The 26,151-nt window shown below is 41.3% G+C and overlaps 1 protein-coding gene across 1 annotated transcript in view; it reads left to right on the top strand.

The window, feature by feature from the left end:
* The first annotated feature begins 2,080 nt into the window (after nucleotides 1–2,080).
* The window catches only part of LOC126481497 (uncharacterized), a 42,531-nt gene continuing 18,460 nt past the window's right edge, over nucleotides 2,081–26,151 (top strand). The window contains exons 1-3 of the mRNA XM_050105283.1: nucleotides 2,081–2,263; nucleotides 4,555–5,224; nucleotides 8,868–9,033. Of these exons, the coding sequence (XP_049961240.1) occupies nucleotides 4,584–5,224; nucleotides 8,868–9,033 (807 nt within the window). The 5' untranslated portion in view covers nucleotides 2,081–2,263; nucleotides 4,555–4,583. The remainder of the gene's footprint in view (nucleotides 2,264–4,554; nucleotides 5,225–8,867; nucleotides 9,034–26,151) is intronic.

Raw genomic sequence — 26,151 nt, 5'->3', positions numbered from 1 at the left:
CCAAAATATTTTTATGCCCTACTTGGCTGGTTTACAGGGCATATACTGGGTGAAGCTGCATCTTCCACGGAATGGGACTAGCTGTTCGTCAACTGTGAGGGAATCATTCTGTTTCTACACTTGTCAATAAATAGTTCCCATACATAGTGAACAGCTGCAAGTTTGTCATCTGCAGATCGAGCCTCACGGGTACGCCTGTCATAAAATCTAATCATTCTCCTTATATCCTCGAATCTATTTACTGACATGGTGGCTTATATGTAGGATTTGCCTTTTCATCCAAGAATAATCCTCTAATTGGGACATCCCAACTCTTCTCAACACCAGAAAGCAGTAAAGACCAAGGAAACCCTCCATTTCAGCAAGTGAAACGTTTTTCCACGTTTTACCATGTAAAGCAGCCACGCTTCTGCCTTCAATATTTGTGCAGTTGATGATTTCCTCTAGTATTTCCTTGGAGATGAAATAGTCGCAGGCATCCTTAGGTTTACAGGTTTTCAAACCACGGGCTGGACCAGGTGCCTTCTTTACGATATTATGGACAGGAGAACGAAAAGTTGCAGGAGGATCTAATTTCCAAATCGTTCCATTCCGATTAATGTATGTGTGGTCTTCTATACCTTTTTGTGGTAGTTCTTCATTTTCAGACTCTGATGAAGTAATATTATCGGAAAGACTGTCATCTGCCTCAATATTCACATCTGCGGGTTCATTGGCTGATTCTTCACTACTTGCATCTTCAAAAATATTTCCTTCCTCGCAAGAATCATCTTCTTCAAACCACTGAGGCACAAAACTTTCAAAATTAGCTGCATTTGCACGTACTGATTTGCGTCTCGAAGCCATAGCAAAAGGCGTGTCTCTCGAACAGCAGCTTGTGCAGCACTAAACGAGTCATACTCGTAACAATATGGGCCTTGCAGCAACAAACAAACTACACTAACAATGAGGCTGACAAGAGCAGCACAGGATAACAATACTATGCAATAATAAAACATTTGATAGCAAAAACATCAATAATACACCGAAAGTAGTGTGTATTATCTTTTAGTTATACTATTACTACTACAGCTACTGCTGCTGTTGGCACTCCTGTTGCTGGAAATACCACTACAGTTATAGTTGAATTAATAAGTGCTCCCAAACAAATGTTGAAGACAATATAGGCTACAGAACATTTATAAATGAGTGAGGGCTTCTGAAGCCCTGCTTATGCATTCATGGTGTACGGGTAAGCGTATTGAATTATACAAAAAACTTAAAAAGGTATCTCGATCAGACTTTATAGGAGGAATGTCACAGTGTTAGTGAAAGAGTACTGGAAAGCAGTTTGAAATAAAAAAATTACAAAATGTTTTTAAAAATAAAGACATACAAGGGCCTCGGAGGCCCTGTATCTGCATCCTAGGGTTAATGCAGCGCCAACACAAAATATTTGTTCACAATACCTGATAACAGCAGCTTACATCAACGCCAGAAAATACTATTTTACAACGAGAGCTGAAAGTCGACGCATCTGTTGGGTGACACCACGTTGTACTGTTTATCCACGGAGTGGCAATAGTAGCGCTTTACCAACCGAACAGCTAGCGGCGCAGTAGGAAAAGCCAGTTCGCCATTGATGTTACCTCGGCAACGGCGTCGCTCTCCGCCGGTGAACCAAACGTCTGCTGTAGCAACTAATTTTAAATGCACTATAGTAGCTTTATTCAGCGGAACATCATTTTTGCATGGATGCTATGCATGTCTAGGTATTATTCTTTTAATAACAACAAAATAATGTAATTCATACATACAGGCATTTTCATACTTTATGTGAAGGATGGGACAACATCCGCTATTTTATCAAGTCTGCCGTCAATCAAAACTTCTGTAAAAAGTGTCTAATATACTGTATGCTGGACAAATGTGTCAAACAAAGCCGCACACGGTCAAATATTTGACAAAAATATTCGTTTCCTGGGGGCGGAGGTGGGAAGGGGGGGTGGGGGAGGCGGCTTTACGATGTTTCATACTTCGGTATCGATAAATGAAACATCGATATTTAGATTCCCAACATCGATATTTGGTAAATCTTCGAACATCCAAAGTGCGGATTTTGGATTGGCGGGTTGTGACAAGAATCATTAGGAATGATACATTTAGTTCGGTGGGACGCAGTTGTCTGTGTAGTGTGTTTGGTCGTATGTCACAGCGCGCAACAGGTTTATAGAAATAGTATACGAAATCTCTCGTGTGTGGAGAGCAACATCACTTGAAAACAGTAAGTGGATAGGGGTACAGTATTGTAAATTATTACGGTACAACATTTCGAATATTTTTGTGATGAAAGTTTGGAGTTGTTTGCCAAAAGGGGGAGGTGACTGTTTTACCCAGACGTTGCATTCGTGTGCTGGCACGGGTGTCGTTAAAGACATATTATCTGTTGTTAGTCGTGAACTTCAAACTCCCTTTAAGCTGTGTATAAAACTTTTCATATTTTGCTGTAATTATCAATTTTACGATGACGTTAGTTGTAAAATGAACTGACCTTATTTGTTAGGCGAATCCGTATTTGACATGGTCGTCGAATCTAAGCTGTTGGTTTGGTAAGGTTACGAATTGGCGTCAGTAACGGAGAAATCATTTCGCCACCGCTGTGTGCTTCTAATATACTTAAATAGTGTGACTGTTCTAAGACCACCCGTCGCTACATTTACGTGGATTCCAAAATCCTGCAAAATTAGTTTTCTTTGGCCTAATGTCTGGATGGCCCGTGTATCTGCGTGGTTCCTATGTAAACAGTTCTCTAAAAGATCCACTTAGTATTTGTTACCGTAGGCCCTTGCTAGTGAGTACGTCCGATATATGCTAATTTTACCTAAAAACATTTGACTAGACTGTGCCCAAGCCAGCATTCACCTTTCGAGAGTTTTGCTGTCACCAATAGGTCTCTGATTGGACTGACTAGTAAACGAGTTTTTCGGCTTAGCTTCTTTTCATGACATAACGTTTGTAATAGACTGTTCGTTGTAAGAATTTGAAAGATTCAGAAATATGTGATTCATAGTGTAAAGTGCTTATGAACACGAGACATGGATAAGCTCTAAGAGACATGATAAAATGTTATTGAGACTCCTAATAATTTTGTACTCTACAAAACTTTGATTAAAAAAAAAAAAAGCTTACAGTAAGTCACTCCCCAGTGACACTCTTCACTAAGCACCAAAATACGTTATTCAAATAGTAAGATACCTACTTTTGATACCACATTCCCCTCTTGAAATCGCATTCAAAGGTAGTTTCGCACAGGAACATATATGCTAGTGAATAAAGGAAATGATAATTTGTAGAATTTTATAATTGATCCTTTTCAGTGAACGTTGGGGTGATTAATAATTTGTTGCAATGAAATAAGATTTTTCTGTTTACACTGAATAATGTACTGGAGTTCTCATATGGTAGGGCACATTATGTGGAATGCCGGTTATTAAATTGGCAAAGTTTCCAGTTAGTTGTGAATGGGTGTGAGTAAAATAAATAAATAAATAGTTAAATAACACTTGGTAGCACATTACATGCAGAGGAGACTGGTGTCTGTGTTACCTTCAAGGTGTCTTTGTATTCATCCCTGCAGGAAGTTATCCAGATGGCATCGAACCTATTTTGACAGATCGCACAACAATCTCAAACTGGTTCCCCAGATGTAGAGGGATTGCATCCTTCAGAATGTACGTACGAACTAAATTTTGGTTTACCAGTCCTGATGGAAAGCTAGCTACTGTCCTTGTGGATGATGGTTAACCAAGTTACATTGTAGGAGCGATGAAAGATCCTGTCATAGATAATGTGTTGGTTCACAAAACAGTTTTCAAATAGTTGAATGTTATGTTAGATACGAAAGTACTTTGGATTTAGTGCAGACATCGTGCATGACTCCTGGAGAAGCAGTTTCCAGATTTTTGTTTCTGTAATTTGGTGTTTCGTTCCAGATTTCGTCACACCTTTGAGACTAAATATGTAGATAAAGTTAAAGCATTAGTTTAAAATGTTTAGCTCAACAGATTTCAGTAGGCCATAAAATGTGGCTGACAGTTTGTGTAAAAGTTTCTTGAATAAAGGGTTGTAATATAAAATATGTAAGAGGATAAACAAATAAGAATTAAGGATACATAAGACATAACAAAATAGTTGTACCAGCGAACTGTTCTATGTGGACTGATAATGAGTTCAGTCTTGCTGGGGGAAGCATATCATTAGCAGACTATATGGCATGGTACTAGATTATCTGCCTGTCAGAGTTCTTGTTGTCAGTAAAGGTTTGTCTAGGGAGTTACCACCCACAGCAGCATGAGGGACGCCTACAAGGAACGTTCCTTACAAAACTGCATTAACACCTTCATCACTAATATTTATCTATGTATGACAGTTTCTAGATAAATTAGAAATAAGAGTGATTAAAGATAGAAAGTTCAGTGAAGAGTTGTGAAATATATTGTGTGTAATGTAGAAACATGTTTCCCATTGCTAACATTATAAAAGATTCTTTCTGAACTTTTCCTTTTTTGTTTTCAGGTGAAAGGAAATTCTTAATCTACAGAAAAATGGCATGGCCTGTTGAGTCAGGTGCAGAAACAGACTCACCAGAGTCTCTAGATGGAAATGTGACTAGCAGCACAGGTCACTTAAATGAACTACCATATGGCTTACAAAATTATGCACGAGGCGCTGTAGGCTTTGTGCCCTCAAATGAAAGAAGACTAAGCCAGGTTGATATGAGGGACCTAAGGATTTCAAATCCATATATCAACAGGATAAGGAATGGTCGTAGGCATTCAATAAGTGACTGTAATCCAAGTAACGCTCAACAATCATCTGGAATTAACAATAACAACATTGCTCAAAGGCATTCTGTGCCATGCTGTCACATTAATCCTAATGTGAGGCATAGTTGTTGCTTCCATCTTAATAGACGCCTTTCACTCCAAAATTTGAATATAAACAGAAGAAATTCGTTTCCTCAGAACTATATTCGTGACTATCATAACCCAGAGAGCGGCACATTTGGTTACACCAATGCTCGTCCAACGTCCTTAAGTTTTAGCCATTTGTTTCTGTTTTGGAATGAAAATTTCCGGGCAGATAGGTACTTGCAACAAGCTGTGTCTGCTGCGGGACCTGAATTTTTCATGAGATTTTTGGCATCTGAGATCGATCGCCAAGGCCTGCAATTTCCTGATGACATGTAAGTTGCTCATTTGATATATTAAGAGACAGTTGATTTTTGATAACTGGAAAGCTGAGTACTATTTGTGCATGAGACTTAATGCATACTGCACTACCTAACAAATAATATGAACCCTTTTATTTCTGTGAAATGTCCAAAATGTTTTATGGCACCTAACTTAAGTATTTTTATTTTTGTGGAGGACATACCGAAATGTCAGATATTGGTAACATAGGTTGTACAAAGTACTTTTTATCTTTTTCTTGAATAGGCAGAAAAATTATTTATTGGCTTTCTGAAAAACCAGACTTCCTGCTAATGTTGTGAACCTGTGGTGCAATTGTATCATGACTGCAGTCTGCAGATTGCAATATAGAAGTCTAAATGTATGACCGAGAGGTGGCGCAGTGGTTAGCACACTGGACTCTCATTCGGGAGGATGATGGTTCAAACCCATGTCTGGCCATCCTGATTTAGATTTTCCATGATTTCCCTAAATCGCTCCAGGCAAATGCCGGGATGGTTCCTTTGAAAGGGCACGGTCGATTTCCTTCCCTGTCCTCCCCTAATCCGATGAGACGGATGACCTCTGTGTGGTCTCCTCCCCCAAACTACCCAATCTAAATGTGCGATCCATTTAAAATGGAACATTTTTTGGAAAGACATGATCCTATTACCACAATCTGTGAACAAGGATGAAATCACTCGTCCCATACTCACGTAGACCTATTGGATATCTATGTTCTCTTAGTAGTCCATATAGTTATCAGTAAATGTTATCCATTAAGGACAGTCAAAAATTTGTGATTTGAATCTGCGTAATTATTTTCAGCATGAGGACTAATTTTGTGCAGCTCTGACACTGTCTTGTACAAGCCTCTTCAGCTATCATTCACTATACACCACAGTGAATCCTATAATGCCCCATTTACAGAGTGGGACTTCCTCAGTGCCCTAGCACGTTGCCCCGACACAGCTCCTGGGCCAGATCAGATCCATAATCAGATGATTAAACACCTCTCATCTGACTAAAAGCGTCATCTCCTCGCCATCTTCAACTGGGTCTGGTGTGATGACGTCTTTCCATCGTAATGGTGGGAGGGCGCCATCATTCCAGTGCTCAAACTCGCTCACAACCCGCTTGATGTGGACAGCTACTGGCCCATCAGCCTCACGAACTTTCTTTGTAAGCTGCTGGAACATAGTGTGTCTGCGATTGGGTTGGGTTCTGGAATGACATGGCCCATTGGTTCCAAGTCGGTGTGGCTTCCGCCATGGTTGCTCTGCCACTGATAATCTTATGTCCATGGAGTCTGCCATCCAAACAGCAATTTCCAGATGCTAACATCTGGTTGCCGTCTTCTTAGATTCACTAAAAGCGTATGACAAGACCTGGTGACATCATATCCTTGCCACATTATACGAGTGGGGTCTCCGAGGCCCACTCCAGATTTTTGTCCAACATTTCTTGTTGCTTCGTACTTCCCGTGTCCAAGTTGGCTGGTGGCTAAATCCCGTGCTCTTGGGCACATCTGTTCATGCACTGGGGAGTCGTTTCTTCTGTGGACGGACTCCTTGAGCAGCCTGCAGGCTATTGGCCAGTGCTAATCTCGTCATCCTTTAGTAGCGACCATCCAGGAGTCCATCTATGCCCTGGAACAGTCCAGTTGTTGAGTGGTGTTTGTGAGACCCAGGTCATGTTGGCATCCCAGGAAATGAACTTGCCAACAGGCTACACGGAAACTGCTGATGGAGATTGGCTTCTCTGCAACTGACCTGTGTTCAGTACTACGCTGCAAGGTTTTGTGGTTTTGGGAGACGAAATGGCATAATCTCAGTACACACAACAAACTGCATGTCATTAAGGAGACAACGAATGTATGGAAGACCTCCATGCAGGTGCCTCGCCAGGAATCTGTGGGTTCTGTGTCGGCTTCGCATTGGCCATGTTTGGGTGACACAGAGCTACCTCCTGTGCTCGGATGACTCTCCTCAGTGTTGGTGCAGTGCCCGGCTGACAATGGCTCGTATCTTGGTGATCTGTACTTCTTTGGCTGCCCAGGGATGTACTTCTCAGTTAGTGGACTTGTTGCCATTTATTTTAGCTGACAACACCTCATCGGTTAATTTAGTTTTATGTTTTGTACTTGAGAGTGGGTTTTATCATTCTATATCAGTTTTAGCATGTGTCCTTTGTCCCTTTGTGTTCTCCACTCTTAATGCTTTTAGGGTGGATGATTTAATGTGTTGCAGAGTGGCTGGCTTTTCCTTTTATTCTTGTGGTCAGCCAGCCATGGTCATCTGCTCTTTTGTTTTTATCCCTACTACCTGTTTCTTGCTTCTCCCTGTGGTTCTCTTTTCCTGTTTTGTCTATAGTGGTGTTGGTTGCCCTTCTGTCATTCTTCTGGTTCTTCCTTTCCTCTGTTATTGTGCTGTACATGTCCTTTCTTTCCTTCTTTCTCTTGTGTAATGTTACCGGGAACAAGGGACCGATGACCTCGCATTTCCCCCTCCCTCCACACACACACACACACACACACACACACACACACACACACACACACACACACACACACACACACACACACACTCGCTCTTTTAAACCAACAAACAAACCTCTTCAGCTATGCATTACTGTTGGCAGAGTACATCCAATTGAATCTGCTTCCAATAGTCAGAACTTGGACCGTCTCTACACGTTTTACCTCTCGGGCTTCCCTTCATTTCCAAAGTGACAGTTCCTTGATGCATCAGGTTGTGTTGTATCAACTTCTTTGGCCAAGCTTTCCATTTCTCATTTATTCATGCCTACTTTACTGTTTAGCACAACATGAATTAATGACTTTGTCATAGCTTCTTGAGTGGCTTAATTTAGGAATAAACATACATTATCACTGAACCTCTAACCTCCAACCTCAAACATTCTATAGTACTTTTGTTTTGCAATTTTTCCTGATTAGTGCCTTCCTGAAGTTTTTCCTGTACCCTTCAGGTGCATTTCATTAATCAAAGTAGCATCTGTACTCCAAAACAGTAGCCACCAGTCATTTGTTATCCAGGTAAAGAATACCGTAGACTACTGTTGGCTGTTGTAAAATGTTTAGTGACTGAGAGTGTAACAAACCAGCTGTACACATCGTCACAGTTTTATGCAAGTCTTGTTGGATAAGGAAATCTCTACATGTGTTTACCAAAGGTAACAGGCCCTGCATGATGTCTGTTCATTATAGATGTTGTTGTAGACAGGTGCATATTATACCAGTTTCACAAATGTTAATCAAGTGTGCTCCTATGTCTTCATTTATTTAAGAAAAAAAGGTATTTGAGGTAGGAAAATTGCATATGAAAGAAAATTAAATTTTTTTGTAAAGAACCCATTCCATAAAATAAATGATAACTGAAAAATTGATACATTCAATATTGTGAACTTTATTGGCGACATTGTACTATGTGAGGCATTCTGTGATAAGTTTTTTTGTGAAGCAGATGATAAATAAAAAAATACACAATGCACATATATTCGCGTGAATTTCAGAATACAATAAATTCAGCTCTGCCTCCTTCCTCCTTTTACTTCATACAAATTCCCACCTACCATGATCAGTTAACATAGCAATTACGCAGAATATATGCATTAATGATCCATTTTTATACTTCACAGGTACAGGGACATAGACCAAAGTGGTGACATGCCGCCATCACTCATATACTTAATTGAACGGTTTTCATCATCGCTGGAGCGAGACATGATTTCGTATCTAGTGCTGAGGGTTCAGTTTCCTCTTGATTGGAGGTCTTTTTTCGCAATTGTTGATGGATGGAATAAAGTAAGTTTCAGAACTTCAATTATAGTAAAAAGTTAGTCACCAAAATCGGGTTACACACGTTACCAATGTGTGTCTCACATTGGTATTGAACTGTAGCCTTCATCAGAGCAGCAGTTAGAGGGCAGCATTTTGTGATCTTTGTATGCTAGTCTAGATCCGTAACTTTTATTTCATATTGTGTCCGTTATGTCTATATTTGATTTTCTATGAAAATTCTTCATAATTATAAGTTCTAGTGACTAAATAGAAAGATTACCTTTTAACAAATTAGATAACAGGACATCTGGAACATAATTCAAATGAACTGCACAGTTTTCAATGGAAAACACATTGAATTTTTAGCTTTCCTAACTTGCATTATACTTCAGTGATACCAACAAAATATGATACAAAATCATGTGATTCAAATTAGAATGGGAGATAAAGGCAAGAGGCAGAACAAAGAGGAAACATAAAAAAGATAAAAGGTGAAGGAAATAAAATGCAGACAGATGTAAGGAACCTCTGTTTAGTCAAAAATAAAGGGAGAAGAAATTAGACGTCCAGATTGCCAGTAAGAAAGAAATAGACTATTCTAATTGGTTTCTTATTTTCAGAGACATAATGTGTGGATAGTACGTATCTTCAGGAGGTAAAATTCCAATACTGTCATGTGCATTTAAAATCCAGATAAGTGCAAGAGGGAGCTGCACATCAAGGGTCTCGTGCACACTTCATTCAGCATAGTCTGTATAACTTTGGGCAGGGGGGTAACCTTCTTCGTATCAGATGTTATTGAATTTAGCATATGTTAAAATCCAGGAGTAAGGAAGAGACGTCTTTTTTTTTTTTCTCTCCAAAAAAATTCGTGCCTAGAGATACAGGCCTCCAAACATGACACAGCGAACACCATTTTGAAGATCGGAATTACGGAAAGTTTTTTAAAATGCTGTATTTCTGTAAAAGTTGTAGATATTTTGCTAGTTTTGTGATTTGAAAGATAATTGCTTTATGATTAGAATGCTATTCTCTGTTTGGACATGTCACTTCTTTTACTGCTGCCTTGTAAATTTTTTATAATTTACTGATTTTTTTTTTGTTTCAAAGATGCCAATCCAGAAATGTTAAGACTTTTTATCTGTTGATTAGTACCATGTACTATATCCTCTGTTAAGGAGAGCTTCCACTTTGAAGTTCGACAGGTTTTATTTTAAATTATTTTTTAACTTTCAGGGGTAATGTATGTCTTAAATGAAGCTGTTTCTTTCTAATTCCTTTGTTACAGTGTTTATTTCTATTCTCTTTGTTGCAGTTTTCTTTCCACTTTCATTATTGCAGATATTTTATAAACTTTGTTGTTTCTTGTCAGTTTCTTTGTTGTGGTTGATTGCAGGTTTCTGTATTGTAGTTGTTCAGTGCTAATTTGTTTACTGAAGAGACTTCTATGAAATCTGAGACCTTTCAGTGAGTTCTGTGTTCTTGAGGAATTTGCTAATTACACAGTTGCAGTGTGTTTTGTGAAAAGGATTGTTTGAAATGTCTTCTGACTGAGGCCAAAGAAGTGTGAAGTGGCTGACTATTTGCAAATCCATAACAGTGATATATAAGACAAACAAAAGACTTGTTCAGTTGGGAATAAGTGATCTCATTTGAAGACTGTTTCAAAGTTAAGATGTTTCCAGTGATGACGTTTTGTGTTCTAAATGTTTTGACAGAATAACAACAGATAGTATCTGGACAAGGTGAAGCCTTCCATAGTGCAGATTTTGCATCGATAGAGGAAGAATTAAATACCCTGAATCAGTCACCTACAGAGGTAGGTGTTAGTCCTGTTACGAAACCGTGGTCAGTGAAGTAGAGTTATAAGCTCTATGCATCAAGAAAGTGCAGAGAAATTACTAAAGCTATGGATAAATACACTACAGCAAAACTGACCACACTCTTGAATGTAGAAATTCCACCTTCAGAAGAAAATGAACTAAAGTGCCTCTTGACAGAAATTTATCAGAAATATCAATTCAGCTGTTGAATATTGTGCATCCTACAGTGAAAAGGTGCAAGTTTTAACTATTATTCCAGAGACATTTTCAAAGAAAACAATTTTGAACCACATTCTCTCCAGTATTGAAGTACATGGTAGACAAATCAAGAAATGTGAGGTCTGTAAATGGAGTCTTTGGTAGACCAGAGCCCTCTTATGGTCATCCTGTAGAAGCAGCTAAAGTTCAAATAGAGCAGTCATTTTATCTGGAAGATAAGTGGGACTGTTGCCACCAGAGTGCCAACAAAAAATACACTATAACTGTAACAATTTAAGGTCAAAAAGTTGTGAAAGTGAAGAGGCACATAGCTCGCAGTATTAAAGAAACTGTTGCATTAATAAGAGCAACTATACAACTTTAAATATTGGAAGCTCAAAATTTTATGCACTACGACCTAAGTGGGTAGTTCCACACCCACCTAGAGATGTCTGTGTGTACTGTGCGAATTTTGACTTTGTATGGTAACTTTGAAGAACTTACTGGAGCATGTGACACATGGCACCTTTGTTGGGTGTGTGGAGTCATTAGTAGTCTGTTATGTAAAGTGAGACTTGTTTGTTTTAAGAATGTGGTGACTGCCCTGGAAAGTGAGGACTGTCTTGGCCTGGAAGATGAAGCAGATAACTGCAGAAATTACATAAGCGACAAGGGAGGCAAATAAACTGGTAAAGAAAACTGTTGCCTTTGACAGTTCCATTGATGGACTTCGGAAGTGGTCAGTGAAAGCAGTGACACACCAGCCTCTGAAGAAATTGCAGCACCGCCACATTTCAGAAGTGAAAGGGTGTGTACAGGCTGAAGAACTATTTGGGTCTGCACTGTGATTTTATTGAGAACTGGTCTGTAATTCTCCCACAAGAGATACAAGGTTATTATTGGAGTAATGACCAGGTTTGTTTTTACAGGAGTGACATATTTTCAAAATAAGACCACAAGTGTTGCAGTTATAAATGATGACACAGGACATGACTTGGCACATGATTTGCTAACAGTGCGCAAAATTCAACTGCAAACAGGGACAGAGTAGATCAATATTTCAGATGGTGCTCCTAATCATTTTAAAAATCATTAGCAGCTGTTTGAATTAAGTCGCTTGCACCAGTTGACTGGATGTACAGTGCTACTGGTCACGGGAAGGGACCTCGTGATGGTGCAGGAGGCCTGCTGAAGTGACACCAGTTAAGAGTTAAACAAAATTCTAATGAACTTTATGCTACTACATGGAGCAGCTGGTGGGTATAGGTTTCCAGCTGAAGGACAGCAACAATGCCATCAGTGCTCACTTCCTGATCATAATGTTCTGAAAATTGTAAGTGCTCCAGTGCGTATTGGTTCAACACAAAGGCATCAATCTATGTCAAAGGAAGAAACTGAAGCAGTGTAACACATTTTTAGTTCATTGACTGGCTAATTTCAGTACAAAACAGTGTGCACAGAAGTTGTGTAAATTGAAACCTTAAAGTCTTTGGACCTTTCACATTCATTTTGTAACCATTTAAAATACGTCAAAAATGAGTCTCTTGTCTTTCAAAACATAAAATTATGTTAAATAGTGCTAGGGTTTGATTTTTATGAGCCTGTTATGTGATAATGTAGTAATAAAACAGGTTTTATGTATGCAAAAATGTCAATTGTTTATAAAACTTGTTCAACCTAAAAGTGGAAGCTCTAGTTTTTAGGGAATGTGGACCTATAGGGTACTAATCAATAGTACAAATCGAAGTTCAGAACACTATAGTAAAAGAATTTTGACAGATAAATCCAAATGGAGGATGTCTTTGTAATCATAAAGCAATTATCTTGCAAATAAAAAAAAATCCGAACAAAATATCTAACACTGTTCCAGAGATACAGCATTTTAAAATTTTTCCAAAATTCGCATCTTCAAAATTGTATGCGCAGTGTCATCTTTGGAGAGCTGTATCTCGGAGCGCAATTTTTTTTAAAATACATGTTCCTTACTTAGTCCTTCATTTTAACATATGCTACATTCAGTAACATAAGAGACTATGAAGGTAAGGTTTTCTCCTAACCTGCCTGAATTGATATGGACTTCACCATTCATATTATTAACTTATTGTGTGCTGCAGGTGGAAAAAGTCTGCAACTTATCTTATAATTGAAATACATGGCTGTAGCTCTGTCATAAGTTGCACTGAAAAGTGCACTTTCTTAGTTTCTGATGGCGACTACTTTTGGACATGTGTTCATTTTCAAACCATCTGTATTGTACATGAGATAATAGGAGACAGCCTATGTACAAAAACTGCCCCTGCAGTAATGATGAAAGTGGCACTATGGGACAGTTTTCGATTGTAGACTGTCACCTGTATTTATTACACTTACAATATGGATGGTTTAAAAATACACACAGGTTTCCGAAACTAGGCACCACTGTGAAAAAAGGATTCTTTTCAGTAGAACTTAAGACGGGGCTACAACATTTATTTCAAATTTAATTGTGTTTATAGATAGTTCATCCATTCTGGGAATCTAGAATCTTTATGGTTTTTGCCTTTCCCCGAAATCTGTATGGGAAACACATACAGATGAGCAACAAAATGACCCTATAAGTGTTCAGTTTTTACTGAGAGAGATATGAAACCCTAAAAATAAAGAAGAAATCTTATTTTCTTGTCCAGGGAGGAAAGAAGGGTCAGTTGGGAAGGTCAGAAAGGAGGGTCAGGTTATTCAGACTCCAGGATGTGTGGAACCAACTTACTTTAAGGGTGAGGGGAAACTTTCCAACTCCTATAAGTAAGTACATGTCAACCACATTGCGTCTTCGTAATTTTAGTTTTCTCAAGGGAATAAACCTTTCGATACAATCCCTAATTATTGTCTGATACTTTGTAAATTTCAGGGCCTCTGTTTTCCAGTTCGATGATGATGATGATGATGATGATGATGATGATGATGCATTAACGTAAAATGCTAGGTTTGTTAATGAAATGTAAAATATCGACTTCATAGGAGGTTGCTGTTGCTGTTGTTGTTGGTTTATTATTATTATTTCTTTCTTGTCTCAGACATTATGTCAGGTTAAAAATGGAAGGTGATGCGGACCTTGATCAAGCGTGACTTCCTTTTAACTGTACGGTATATGTTACATTGCATTTAGGAACTTTCGAGTAATTGAACAAGTGTCAATTACAGATTTCTGTAGTTGTATATATAAGTTTGGATGTAGCTGTATTGCATTGATGTACTGGTGGATATTGTGTGGTATGACTCCTGTAGTTGATAGTATAATTGGTATAATGTCAACTTTATCCTGATGCCACATGTCCTTGACTTCCTCAGCCAGTTGGATGTATGTTTCAATTTTTTCTCCTGTTTTCTTCTGTATATTTGTTGTATTGGGTATGGATATTTCAATTAGTTGTGTTAATTTCTTCTTTTATTGGTGAGTATGATGCCAGGTTTGTTTTGTGGTGTTGTTTTATCTGTTATAATGGTTCTGTTCCAGTATAATTTGAATTCATCATTCTCCAGTACACTTTGTGGTGCATACTTGTATGTGGGAACGTGTTGTATTATAAGTTTATGTTGTTACGCAAGCTGTTGATGTATTATTTTTGCTACATTGTCATGTCTTCTGGGGTATTCTGTATTTGCTAGTATTGTACATCCGCTTGTGATGTGATCTACTGTTTCTATTTGTTGTTTGCAAAGTCTGCATTTATCCGTTGTGGTATTGGGATCTTTAATAATATGCTTGCTGTAATACCTGGTGTTTATTGTTTGATCCTGTATTGCAATCAGGAATCCTTCTGTCTCACTGTATATATTGGCTTTTCTTAGCCATGTGTTGGATGCGTCTTGATCGATGTGTGGCTGTGTTAGATGATACGGGTGCTTGCCATGTAGTGCCTTCCCCTTCCAATTTATTTTCTTCGTAGCCGTTGATGTTATGTGATCCAAAGGGTTGTAGAAGTGGTTATGAAATTGCAGTGGTGTAGCCGATGTATTTATATGAGTGATTGCCTTATGTATTTTGCTAGTTTCTGCTCGTTCTAGAAAGAATTTTGTTAAATTGTCTACCTGTCCATAATGTAGGTTTTTTATGTCGATAAATCCCCTTCCTCCTTCCTTTCTGCTTAATGTGAATCTTTCTGTTGCTGAATGTATGTGATGTATTCTATATTTGTGGCATTGTGATCGTGTTAGTGTATTGAGTGCTTCTAGGTCTGTGTTACTCCATTTCACTACTCCAAATGAGTAGGTCAATATTGGTATGGCATAGGTATTTATAGCTTTTGTCTTGTTTTGTCTTGTTATTATTATTATTATTATTATTATTAGCCAATAGGTAACCCTTGACCGAAAATGTGGCAATGGGTGCCAGCTGCTGCAGTAGCTTCTCTCCATCCCCAAAATTCTCTTGCTATGCAATCCCAAATTGCTGGAACCCATAACATACATTGCATTTCTTGCTCTCCAAGAACTAGAGCAACATTCACAATGCCACCTCAAAAAGCTCTTTACCCTGCTCACTTCCTACTCTCACCTTGAAGTACCACTGTCCACCTTGTCCCCACGTAGCTGACAAACCCTGTCTCTCAGACCTACTACATTTATCCAACCCACCAAAACTTTCTCCCACCACCACCCAGAATCCAGAACCTAAACAAACCTGATACACAGTCGTGTACCTTTCTTCCAGTAGCCTTAGCCCCACAGAAATATCAGTCTTTCTCAAAGACCTCACCTTCTATCCCACTCCCAAATTCAATCATGCAGGATTTTGTTAGAAACCTTCTATCCTCCTCCAAGTCCCTACAATGGACAATTTTTTTCACCACCAGTCCTACCAGTCAGACTCAACCAAAGACCAATGTTGAACCATGTCTAACTCAATTCGCTCCTGCATCCAACCGTGGTCCACCCCCACTGCCTACGAATCACTCCATTAACTTCCCAGAATTTCTTAGCCTCAAACCTTGTCACCATCATTCTCCAAATCCTTCAACATGCAAACTAACCTTCCATCCAGAGAAAAACGCAGTCCACCATCTAAAAACTGATCCCAACCTTGCAATCCTACCTGCAGACAAAGGCTCCACCACTGTTCTTTTGAACCACAAGGATTACCTGGTAGGACAACTCCACCAGCTGTCAAACATCCACCTGCAAACCTTGGCACAGTGACCCCATTCCAGAAATCCGGCAGGATCTCCGCTCACTCTCAAATCCTCGCCTCTCCCCAGAGTCAGTCTCTGCTCACCCCTACCACTTCCCACACTCCTACCTTCTACATGCTTCCTAAATTCCATAAACCCATCATGCAAGATACCCCATTGTGGCATTACTGTGCCCCCACCGAGAAAATCTCTGCATTCTTAGACAAACAGCTTCAAGCTACTACCCAGATCCTACCCTCCTATATAAAGGGCAACAACCATTTCCTCCACTGACTCCCCACAGTTCCTGTCCCTTTACCACACAGTGCCTTGCTTGTTGCTGTTGATGCCATCTCCCTTTACACTAATGTCCTTAATGCCCATGGCATTGCTGATACTGAACACTAGCCTTCCTAATGCCCAACGGATTCCAAACCAACCACCTCCTTCTTAGTCGCTATGACCAACTATATCTTCACCCACAATTACTTCAGGGTGTATACGCCCTGGGAAATCTGGGAAAAACCTGGGAATTTATTAAATTCCTATAATTTTTCATTGTTTTAGTTTTCATATAAATTTTTGTAATTTTGACTGGTAAGAACTGATACTGCAAGAAAGAATGTAACTGTATCCTGCTACTGCAGAGTGATACTGCAGCAGTAAAACAAGAGAAAAAAACTTAAATTGCGAAGGAAATGTGCCATTTACAACAACAAAACACAGTGCACACACAGACGTCTGCCAACATAAAATATGTCAAAGGCTTTAGGACAAAGACTATGCAATACTTCATAACAACCAGCTGTTTGCGATGAGTGTGATGTCACAACTTCACACTAGCATTTGCCAGTGGGCTCATGCAAGCCAGATGATACTCAGGAAAATTTTTCCTGGCATGCTCTAGCTATCATATTCACGCTTAGGCAGAGCCATCTGTGTTGTAGTGGGGAGAGGGAGGGAGGGGGGTAGTCTCCATGTGATCCATGTTTGTGATTTTGTTGCCCGCTTTGTTTACAGCTCTAACATCAAATGAAAACAAAACAGATTTCTAAGGCCGGGAACTATCACGTGAATTAAAATATTCACATAATTAGGGAAGGCTAAAATATGTTAATCAGTTTTCTGATTTTGTTATTTCCATGTTTTTGGCAGTAGAGCATGAATTGCCTTGCAGGACATGGAAGTTACTTTGTTGGTTTGCTAAAGAAAATTGGCTTTTACTAATCTCTTTTGTTGAGGCAGTCAAATTTATTTGAAAGTGTTTCATTGCACAGTATTGGCTAGTTTCAACTGTTTGCTGAATTTCAAATACACGTTTTGATATTCTGGCATGTATGGCATTATGCCAAGATAAAGAACCAAACATGAGCTAATACAGTACTGGACTCCAAGAAAATGTAAGTCCCGAAAACCACACTGAAAAGCTTATCATGTTGGGTCCTACTTGATTGTGAATCTTAACATATGAATGTACACTTTAAGCTGAATTATGCATTTAAGTATGCATCACAAAATTGCGATGCTCCTGCAGTATCCTCTAATGTCCTGTTTCTTTTATGGCATAATGTACAATTTTAATGCTTTATATATTCAAACATAAGTGTTTCCTATGTGATTGTAGCTGTGCACGCGCAGTAACGCTCGTTTCCTGGCATGCACTGGCAACGGTTGAAACAAAATTATTTCTGACATGTTGCAGGAAAATTTTGTGAATGGTGGTTTGAAAGGCATTATTTTGAAGGTAAACTTCCTTTCATGCAAGATGAATTAAGTTATGTGTGAGCATGAGTGATGAATTTCTTAAATCAGAGCATTTGATTTTCATTTACAATTTAGTACTTACAGAACCAGCCACTTAAAAGAATTCTGAGCCCAGAAGACCATACATTTATGTCCTTATTTAAATTTTACTGCCACTTTTGTGTGATCTATCTTTAAGTGTAACAGATGCGAAAAAAAAAAAAAAAAAAAAAAAAAAAAAAAAAAAAAAAAAATGTGAAAGAATAACTTTGCTTGTAGCGACACTATGTTTATTAATTTAAATCATTAACTTTTCCTATTTTTGCATTTCCACTACTAAACAGTGGTGTTGCTACTGGCTTACTACGTCATATGTTGTATGCTCCGAATATCTGCTGTCATCGCCTGGCGAAATGACATGACATCAGCTGTGGTGGACTTACAAAAGCACATCGCAATCTTGGTTTCAATGCTTCGGAAACTAACATGCTGTTTTTGGTGGAATTGAGTTTATATGTTCATAATACGAAAATATGCAGGGTACATGTTGCTGCACATAAACATCTTTCAAAACTTTATTTTTTTTGCCATTTTTCATTTTGTAAAATGTTAAGAGTTTTACATTGCTGTATAAAACCCTAACCATTCAAAGGATTGATAAGTTTCCCAGTCCCAAGGGAAAGTATACAGTCACTTAACACCAAAAAAATGTATTTTCACTTGGGAAATCAGAATTTTTTTTCCTTGTACGCATACACACTGCGTACTTCTCCTTTGAAGACATTACCCACAAACAAATCAGAGGTATAGCTGTTTGCACTTTCATGGCACCATCCTATGCCAACCTATTCATGGGCCATCTAGAGGCCTTCTTATACACCCAGAATGCTAAACCCCTTACCTGGTGGTTCAGATTCACTGATGACTTACTCACAATGTGGATCTGTGGATCAATGGTGAGGATACCCTATCCACATCCCTCCAGAACCTCAACTACTTCTCCCCCCATTTGCTTGACCTGGTCCTATTCAGCCCAACGAGCCGCCATTCTATATGTTGACCTCCACCTCAAAGATGCCTACATCACCACCTCTGTCCATATCAAACATATAGTAACCACCAGCAATACCTCCACTGTGACAGCTGCCACCCATTCTGTACCAAGAAGTTCCTTCCATACAGCCTATCCACCTGTGGTTGTCACATCTGCAGTGATGAGTGGTCCTCCTTGTAATATACAGAGGATCTCACGAAAGCCTTCACAGACGGTAATTATCCTCCCAACCTTGTACAAAAACAAATCTCTAGTGCCTTACCTTCAGAGTCATCAACCAACCCCAAAAGTACCACCGTCCAGCCACAGAGTAGCATTCCCCTCGTAACTCAGCATGACAAATCCACTGAACCTACACAATATACTCGTCCATCTCGACACAACCCTGCTCCCAACCCCTTACCTCATGGCTCATACCCCTGTAATAGACGTAGACGGAAGACATGTCACATACATCCTACCAGCAACACCTACTCCAGTCACGTCACAAACATGACCTATCTCATAAATCGCCCCATCCTTATTGACGACGACTACTGACCTGATGATATGACCACCTCGTGGCTGCTTTATGTCCATCCTGGACTCTCATCACATGATAATCCAGTGGAATTGCAGTGGAAATAAACTTGTTTTCTCTTGTTCTGCATTTTGACTTTCTCATCAAGAAACTCACTTCTGTGATGACCACTCCCTAATGTTTTGTGGTTATTGGGTGTCTGTCAGAATTGTGCCTGCCCAGAGATAGCATCTGGAGGGGTCTGCGCTTTGATTCGCACTGACGCCGTTAGTGACAGGATCCCTCTTTATACCAACCAGTAAGCAACAGCAGTAAGAGTGTGAATGACCCCAGCCATAACCATTTGCTATGTCTACCTCCATCCAGGTAGGCCACATCCTTATTTTGAACTGTGTTGTTGTTGTTGTTGTTGTTGTTGTGGTCTTCAGTCCTGAGACTGGTTTGATGCAGCTCTCCATGCTACTCTATCCTGTGCAAGCTTCTTCACCTCCCAGTACCTACTGCAGCCTACATCCCTCTGAATCTGCTTAGTGTATTCACCTCTTGGTCTCCCTCTACGATTATTACCCTCCACGCTGCCCTCCAATACTAAACTGGTGATCCCTTGATGCCTCAGAACATGTCCTACCAACCGATCGCTTCTTCTAGTCAAGTTGTGCCACAAACTCCTCTTCTCCCCAATCCTATTCAATACCTCCGCATTAGTTATGTGATCTACCCATCTAATCTTCAGCATTCTTCTGTAGCACCACATTTCGAAAGCTTCTACTCTCTTCTTGTCCGAACTATTTATCGTCCATCTTTCACGTCCATACATGGCTACATTCCATACAAATACTTTCAGAAACGACTTCCTGGCACTTAAATCTATACTCGATGTTAACAAATTTCTCTTCTTCAGAGACTCTTTCCTTGCCAGTCTACATTTTATATCCTCTCTACTTCGACCATCATCAGTTATTTTGCTCCCCAAATAGCAAAACTCCTTTACTGCTTTAAGTCTCTCATTTCCTAATCTAATTCCCTCAACATCACCCGACTTAATTAGACTACATTCCATTATCTTCGTTTCGCTTTTGTTGATGTTCATCTTATACTGAACTGCCAACCTAAAATGGAAACTCTTGCCCTGTACCTTCCCTTTGGGGACTGCAATGCACACCACCCTCTGTTGGTGAGGGGAGTGCCACTTAGTCAGGTAGGGGGGCTTCCAACTTACTACATATGTTTTGTGTCCGTTCAATGACGGTTCTCCTACACACTTCAATGCCGCTCATGGCACATTCTCTGCCATCAATCTCATGATCTTCTCCCCTGCTCTCATGAATCCACTACACTGGTCACCCCATGATGGTCTTTGTGACAGTGACCACTTTCCGGTGATTGTATCATTTGCCTGCCACCGCCAGGCAGATAGGCTCTCACATTGGGTATTCTGCAGAACCAGTTGGCTATTATATAGGTCTGCTGTGTACCTCAACATCTCTCTTGGATTGCATTGATGTGGTCTTGTGAGATGTCACACTATTCTTAATGCTACTGGCACTGCTATGCTACAATTCACAGGTCCCACTCACCATTGACTGGTGCTGTGATGGACCAAGGACATAGCAGTTGCTATCCAGGACAACTGATGAGTGTTGCAACGATGTAAAAGACAGCCTTCACGGACTAACCTTACCGCTTGTCTCCATGCTAAGGGTTGCAACCTTGCTAAGTAGAGTAAAAATGAATGCTGGGGCACTATGTTTACTCCCTGGGGGATGTATGCCATCTCATTGCAGGTTTTGTCAAAGCTCTGTAGCCTTCCGGGCCACCAGCAACAATCAACTGTTCAGGATATTAGCCTACAGGGTGCTCTGCGTACTAATCCATTGGTCTTTGCAACAAAGCCTCGCAACATGCTTTGTGACAGTCGGTGTCCTCTTCCTATCCTACATCATTTCTCTGGCAGAAACATGGAGTTGTCCCCCTGCAGGTCTGGAGTTAGAATAGGCCTAAGGTATTCCTGTCTGTAATAAGAGGCAACTAAAAGGAGTTACACACGTTTCGGCCTTTGTGATGGTCCTGTGTTGGGTTTGACCTCCATCTTTCTAAATTTTCCCAGAGAGGGCCAATTGGGTAAGGGTGCCTTACATGGTGCATTGTGTCCATTGTGCATTGAGATCTTTAGTCCACTTTGTCATCGTTGCATTGCAGTCCTGCTAATTCTCCATCTGTTGGGCGAGGACATCTTCCTGGGTGTGTTTGCCACCATGCACTATTACTTTCTGCACCACCGATGACCATGGAGTTCTTAGCACTTTATACCCAAACGGTAGCCAGTCCGTTGTGGTGGTGCCACCATGTACCCTGTTGGTTGTAGCCCCCTGACAACACAGGGATCACTCTGCTGATGTCTCCACTGTTAACTCCCCATATATGCCATGGAGTAGATGCCCATCGCCCTGGGTAATGGCCATCCTGCCAGGTGGCCCTTGCTGAGGCTGGGTGGTGTCTGTGGGAAGGGCTCCTGGTCGTAGTGGGTGGCATCAGGGTGGATGACAGACCATGAAGCGTAGTACATCATCTCTTGCTGATGGTCCACTGCCAGCAGTCTCTAAATGGGCAAAGTCTAACTTCAATGCCAAAAAATGACCCCAATTCGTTCCCCCTCTGGCCACACCATGGGAGGAATGTCAGGCTAAGGATGGCAGTGAAGCTTACTCGCCCTGGTACCTCGTATGTACGAGAGTTGATGGAGAATCTTTAATGTCCACGAAACCTCAGTTTTTTGCGGAGCGTTTGGAGGACAAGTTTGGGGAGCTGGAGGGCTTGTCCAAAATGTGCTCTGGATCGGTTTTGATAAAGACAGCATCCTCTGCCCAGTCAGACATTACTCACTTGTGACAAGTTGGGGGATTTTTCTGTTACCATCATGTCCCAGAAGAGATTAAATATGGTACAGGGTATTGTATTCCACAGGGATCTTCTTTTGCAGTCTGACGATGAGCTGCGTGCCAATTTAGAGTGGCGAGGTGTTAATTTTATCCGGCATGTCCATCAGGATATGAGGGATAATCAGGTTGCCACCGGTGCCTTCATCTTGGCCTTGGAATGTCCTCTCATTCACTAGACTCCACACTGAATCCTATAAAGCCCCATTTACAGAGTGGGAGCTCCTCAGTGCCCTTGCACATTGCCCCAATACAGCTCCTGGGCCAGATCGGATCCACCGTCAGATGATTAAACATCTCTCATCTGACTACAAGCAACACCTTGTCATCTTCAACCGGATCTAGTGGGATGGCTTCTTTCCATCGCAATGGTGGGAGAGTATCATCATTTCGGTGCTCAAACCTAGTCAAAACCTGCTTGATGTGGATAGTTATTGGCCCCTCAGCGTCACCAATGTCCTTTGTAAGCTGCTGGAACGTATGGTGTGTTGGCAGTTGGGCTGGGTCCTGGAGTCAGGTGGCCTACTGGCTCCATGTCACGGCCACTTCTGCCAGGGTTGCTGTACCACTGCTAATTTTGTTTTTAAGAACCTCTATCTTTTTGAATGGACAAGTATTAGCTGCAGAAACTGTGTGGCTGGGGATCAATTTAGTCCCTCGAGTCTGCCATCTGAACAGCATTTTCCAGATGCCACCGCATGGTTACTGTCTTTTTGATTTACGAAAAGCGTGTGACACCACCTTGCGACATAATGTCCTTGTCACATTATAGGAGTGGAGTCTCAGAGGCCTGCTCCTGATTTTTATCCAAAATTTCGTCTCTCATACTTTGTGTCAAAGTTGGTGCCTCCCATAGTTCCCCCATATCCAGGAGAATGGGGTCCCGCAGGACTCTGTATTGAGTCTCTCTCTATTTCTAGTGACCATTAATGGTCTAGCAGCAGCCGTAAGGCCATTCGTCTCACCATCCCTGTATGCAGATGACTTCAGCTTCTCGTACTGCTTCACCAGTACTGGTGTTGCTGAGCACCGCCTACAGGAAGCCATCCACATGGTGCAGTCATTGGCTGTAGCCCACGGATTCCAGTTTTCGGCTGCAAAGTCGTGTGTTACACACTTCTGTCGGCATTGTACTGTTAATCCGGAACCAGTACTTTGCCTTCATGACCATCCACTCCTTGTAGTGGAGACATATTGATTCTTAGAACTGGATTTCAGTGCCCGGTTGACATGGCTACCTCACCTTCATCAGAAGTGGAAGTGCTGGCAGCACCTCAATGCCCTCCACTGCCGGAGCAACACCAACTGGGGTGCAGATCTCTCTATCTGTTGCAGCTCTACAGAGCCCTTGTTCAATCCCACCTTTACTATGGAAGTCTGGTTTATGGTTCAAAGGTGCCCTCTGCATTGTGTTTATTCGATCCAGTGCACCACTGTGGCATTCGCCTAGCGACAGGAGCTTCTAGGACGAGTCCGGTGACCAGTGTCCTTGTGGAGGCTGGAGTCCCTCTATTGCAGGTTAGAAGTGCACAACTGCTGGCGAGTTATGTTGCACGTGTATGTAGTTCTGCATATCCGAATCAGTCTTCTGTTCCCACCCACGGCAGTTCATCTCCTGCATCGGTGGCCCAGGTGTGGGCTTCCAATTCCAGTTTGTGTCCGATCCCTTCTTTCCTAACTGGAGTCCTTGCCTTTATCACCTATACTTGAGGTCCATTCACATACACCTCAATAGTGTGCACCTAGGCCATGGCTTCGCCTGGACCTGTCACGTGAACCTAAGGTCTGTTAACCCCGCAGCTCTCTGCTGCCACTTCCTCTAGATTCTTGACGTGTATCGAGGCCACGAAGTAGTTTACACAGACAGCTCAATGGCTGATGATCACTTCGGCTTCATGTATGTCCGTGGAGGACATATTGAACAGCATTCCTTGCCCATTGGCTGCAGTGCTTTCACTGCTGAGCTGGGGGTTACACTCGTGCTCTTCAGCACATCTGTTCATGCCCTGGGGCGTCATTTCTTCTGTGTACTGACTCCTTGAGCAGCCTACAAGCTATCAACCAGTGCTACCCTTGTCATTCTTTGGTAACAACCATCCAGGAGTCATCCTGTATTTTCAAACAGTCCAGTCGTTCAGTAGTGGTTGTCTGGACCCTAGGTTATGTTGGAACCCCAGGCAACAAACTTAGCAACAGGCTACGCGGAAACCGCTTATGGAGACTGGCTTGTTTGCAACTGACCTGTCTTCAGTACTACACTGCAAGGTTTTGTGGTTTTGGGAGACGGAATGGCATAATCTCAGTACACACAACAGACTGCATGCCAGTAAGGAGACAACGAATGTGTGGAAGACCTCCATGCAGACCTCTCGCCTGGAGTCTGTGGGTTCTCTGCTTTTTGTGACTTAGGCTACCTCCTGTGCTCGAATGACCTGCTTCAGTGTCGGTGCGGTGCCCGGCTGACAGTGGCCCGTATCTTGGTGATCTGCCCTCCTTTGGCTGCCCTGAGACACTCTTCAGTTACTGGACTTGTTGCCATTTATTTTAGCTGACAACACCTCATCAGCTAATTTAGTTTTACGTTTTATATGTGACGGTGGGTTTTATCATTCTATGTAAGTTGTAGCGCATGTCCTCTGTCCCTTTGTGTTCTCCACTCTTAATGCTTTTTGGATGTTTTTAATGTGTTGTTGCAGAATTGCTGGCTTTGCCTTTTATTCTCGTGGTCGGCCAGCCACAGTCATCTGCGCTCTTGTTTTTACCTCTTCTACTTGTTTCTTGCTTCTCTGTGTGGTTTTCTTTCCCCGTTTTGTCCATAGTAGTGTTGGTTGTCATTCCGTTATTCTTCTGGTTCTCCCTTTCTCATGTTTTGCTGTGTCTCTTCTTTTCTCTCCCCACCCCCTTATGTAATTATTTTATTGGTACAAGGGACAGATGACCACACAGTTTGTTCCCCCCTCCCCCCTCTCCCTCTTCTAAACCAACCAACAATGAGTTGAAGAAACCACCCTCTGTTTAAACCCCTGCCAAGATGAAGCCTATAATGAACACTTAAGTGAACAGGAATTCTTGGAGGCTCTTACCTCTCACGTGTCTTGGCCCCAGACCCTATTTACATCTGCAACCAGACGATCCACACTTTGGACATTACCCAGAGACATCTACTCAGCCCCCCATGGGGCATGCCACTCGTTGGTGGGTTTGTGCTTGGCTACCACCGCCAAGACTTTGCAGCATTTTTCCCTTGCATGCTGAATGTCTATCCTCTTGCTATTCTTTTCCCTCTCCCTTGGGGAACATGTCAGGGGTATTATTAGGAATGTTCTGCGTTCTTTCACTGATGTGTGAACAATCTCACCTTTGGTTTTTCACTCCCTTTTCCTTTCTTTGTTTCTCTTCTCTCGTTCCTCTGCTTCGGCATTTGAGGATCCTCTTTTTTTTCTTCTTCCTCCCAGTGTGCTCCTGAAGGCTGGCCCATGTGTGTGACGCGTAACGGGTGACTGGCTAATGCGTAATTCCCAGCCCTGCGTCGACAGGTAGGGTTCGCACATACCCCCTGGTACAGGCCAGGCCCAAGGAGGATGACTGCCTGAGCTGCAACCTTCCCAAATTGCCGATTGGTCCCTGTCAGGTGTTCGGGGGGTGTGACCTGAGGTGTGAACAATCACCTAAGGCGGGTGTGCACTCTTGTGAAAGGGGTATCCAGATGGAAGGAGCGCAC

This window comes from Schistocerca serialis, chromosome 5 (genome assembly GCF_023864345.2).
Source record: "Schistocerca serialis cubense isolate TAMUIC-IGC-003099 chromosome 5, iqSchSeri2.2, whole genome shotgun sequence".
NCBI classification, from domain to species: Eukaryota; Metazoa; Arthropoda; class Insecta; order Orthoptera; family Acrididae; genus Schistocerca; species Schistocerca serialis.
The sequence above is the reverse complement of the archived record's forward strand: the minus strand, read 5'-3'. Positions and strand labels throughout refer to the sequence as shown.